Source organism: Malurus melanocephalus, unplaced genomic scaffold (assembly GCF_030028575.1).
Source record: "Malurus melanocephalus ecotype Western Australia unplaced genomic scaffold, MMel_1.1 scaffold_2140, whole genome shotgun sequence".
Lineage (NCBI taxonomy): Eukaryota > Metazoa > Chordata > Aves > Passeriformes > Maluridae > Malurus > Malurus melanocephalus.
In genome coordinates this window covers 6,084-8,099 of record NW_026625372.1, presented here as the reverse complement: position 1 = coordinate 8,099, position 2,016 = coordinate 6,084, and the positions used below count along the sequence as shown (strand labels likewise).

Sequence of the window (2,016 nt, the reverse complement as noted above, 5' to 3'; positions counted from 1 at the left end):
ACCAACACCGAACGAACGCTCCCACCCTTCCCTTCACAYTTTGGGGTAAATCGGGGTATTTTTGGGGTGCCTTTGGTTGATCCCGGCTCGTCCCCTTCTTCCAGAGCCCGGGAAGGCCCCGGCCGTGGCCAGCGCGGATCTGCGGCTCGGAGCCCGGGCGAGGAAAGCGCGCAAACCCCGCACCATCTACTCGAGCCTGCAGCTGCAGGCGCTGAACCAGCGCTTCCAGCAGACGCAGTACCTGGCACTGCCCGAGCGAGCGGAGCTGGCGGCACAGCTGGGGCTCACCCAGACACAGGTGGGGCCGGGGGGCAGCGGGGATGGGCACGGGGATGGACACGGAGGATGGGTACGGGGATGGGTACGGGGACCGGGGATGGGCACGGGCATCGGGGATGGACACGGGGATGGGGATGGGCACCGGGGATGGGTACGGGGGATGCGCACGGTGACCGGGGATGGGTATGGGGAACGGGGATGAGCAGGGGGAGCTGGGATGGGTATGGACATGGGGGATGGGTATGGACATCGGGGATGGGCACTGCCACTGGGATGCACTTTGTGCCCACTGGGATGCACCCGGGACATGTCTTGTGAACTCCGGGATGCCCGTGCCCGTCGGGACAGTCCTTGTGCCCCTCAGGACTCACCCGAGATGCACCCGTGCCCACCGGGGTGCACTTTGTGCCCCTCGGGATACACCCCGTGTCCCTCGGGACACACCTTGTGCCCACCGGGACACATCCCGTGCACACCGGGACATACTTTGTGCCCACTGGGATGCACCCCGTGCCCACCGGACACATATTGTGCCCCTCGGGATGCATCCGTGCCCACCGGGACACACCTTGTCCCCACCGGGATGCAGCCGTGCACACCGGGATATATCTTGTGCCCACCGGGATGCACTTTGAGCCCACCGGGACGCACTCGGGACACACTTTATGCCCATCAGAATGCACCCAGGACACACCTTGTGCCCACCGGGATGCACCCGTGCCCGTAAGGACGTACCCGTGCCCCTCGGGACATACCCCGTGCCCACCGGAATACACTTTGTGCCCACCAGGACACACCCCGTGCCCACCGGGATGCAATTTGTCCCCATCGGGATGCACCCGGGACACACCTTGTCCCCACCAGGACACACTTTGTGCTCACCGGGACACACCCCGTGCCCACTGGGATGCACTTTCTGCCCCTCGGGATGCATTTTGTGCCCACCGGGACACACCTTGTGCCCCTCGGGATGCACCCCGTGCCCACCGTGACACACTCCGTGCCCACCGGGATGCACTTTCTGCTTTCTGGTGCCCCACCCGTGCCCACCGGGATGCACCCGGGACACACTTTGTGCTCACCGGGACACACCCCGTGCCCACCGGGATGCACTTTCTGCCCCTTGGGACGTACCCTGTGCCCACCGGGATATATTTTGTGCCCACCGGGACACACCTTGTGCCCCTCGGGATGCACCCCGTGCCCACCGTGGCACACCCCGTGCCCACCGGGATGCACTTTCTGCCCCTCGGGACGCACTCCGTGCCCACCGGGATGCAATTTGTCCCCACCGGGATGCACCCGGGACACACCTTGTTCCCACCAGGCCACACTTTGTGCTCACTGGGACACACCCCGTGCCCACCGTGACACACCCGTGCCCATCGGGACACATTTTGTGCCCCTCGGGATGCACCCGTGCCCCTCGGGACAGACCTTGTCCCCACCAGGACACACTTTGTGCCCACCGGGACACACTTTGTGCCCACCGTCACACACCCGTGCCCATCGGGACACATTTTGTGCCCCTCGGGATGCACCCGTGCCCCTCGGGACAGACCTTGTGCCCACCGGGATGCACTTTGTGCCCACTGGGACACACCYTGTGCCCACCGGGATATACTTTGTACCCACCGGGACACACCTTGTGCCCCTCGGGATGCACCCCGTGCCCACCGTGGCACACCCCATGTCCACCGGGACACATCCCGTGCCCACCGGGATGCACTTTCTGCC

The 2,016-nt window shown here is 65.4% G+C and overlaps 1 protein-coding gene across 1 annotated transcript; it reads left to right on the top strand.

The window, feature by feature from the left end:
- Positions 1–496: 496 nt before the first annotated feature.
- LOC130587607 (uncharacterized) lies at positions 497–2,013 on the top strand (the record flags this gene model as incomplete). The annotated part of the gene is made up of 2 exons (XM_057388586.1): positions 497–1,592; positions 1,717–2,013. Coding segments are annotated over exons 1-2 (1,109 nt in total), but the record flags the coding sequence as incomplete, so codon positions are not given.
- Between the last annotated feature and the right edge of the window lie 3 nt (positions 2,014–2,016).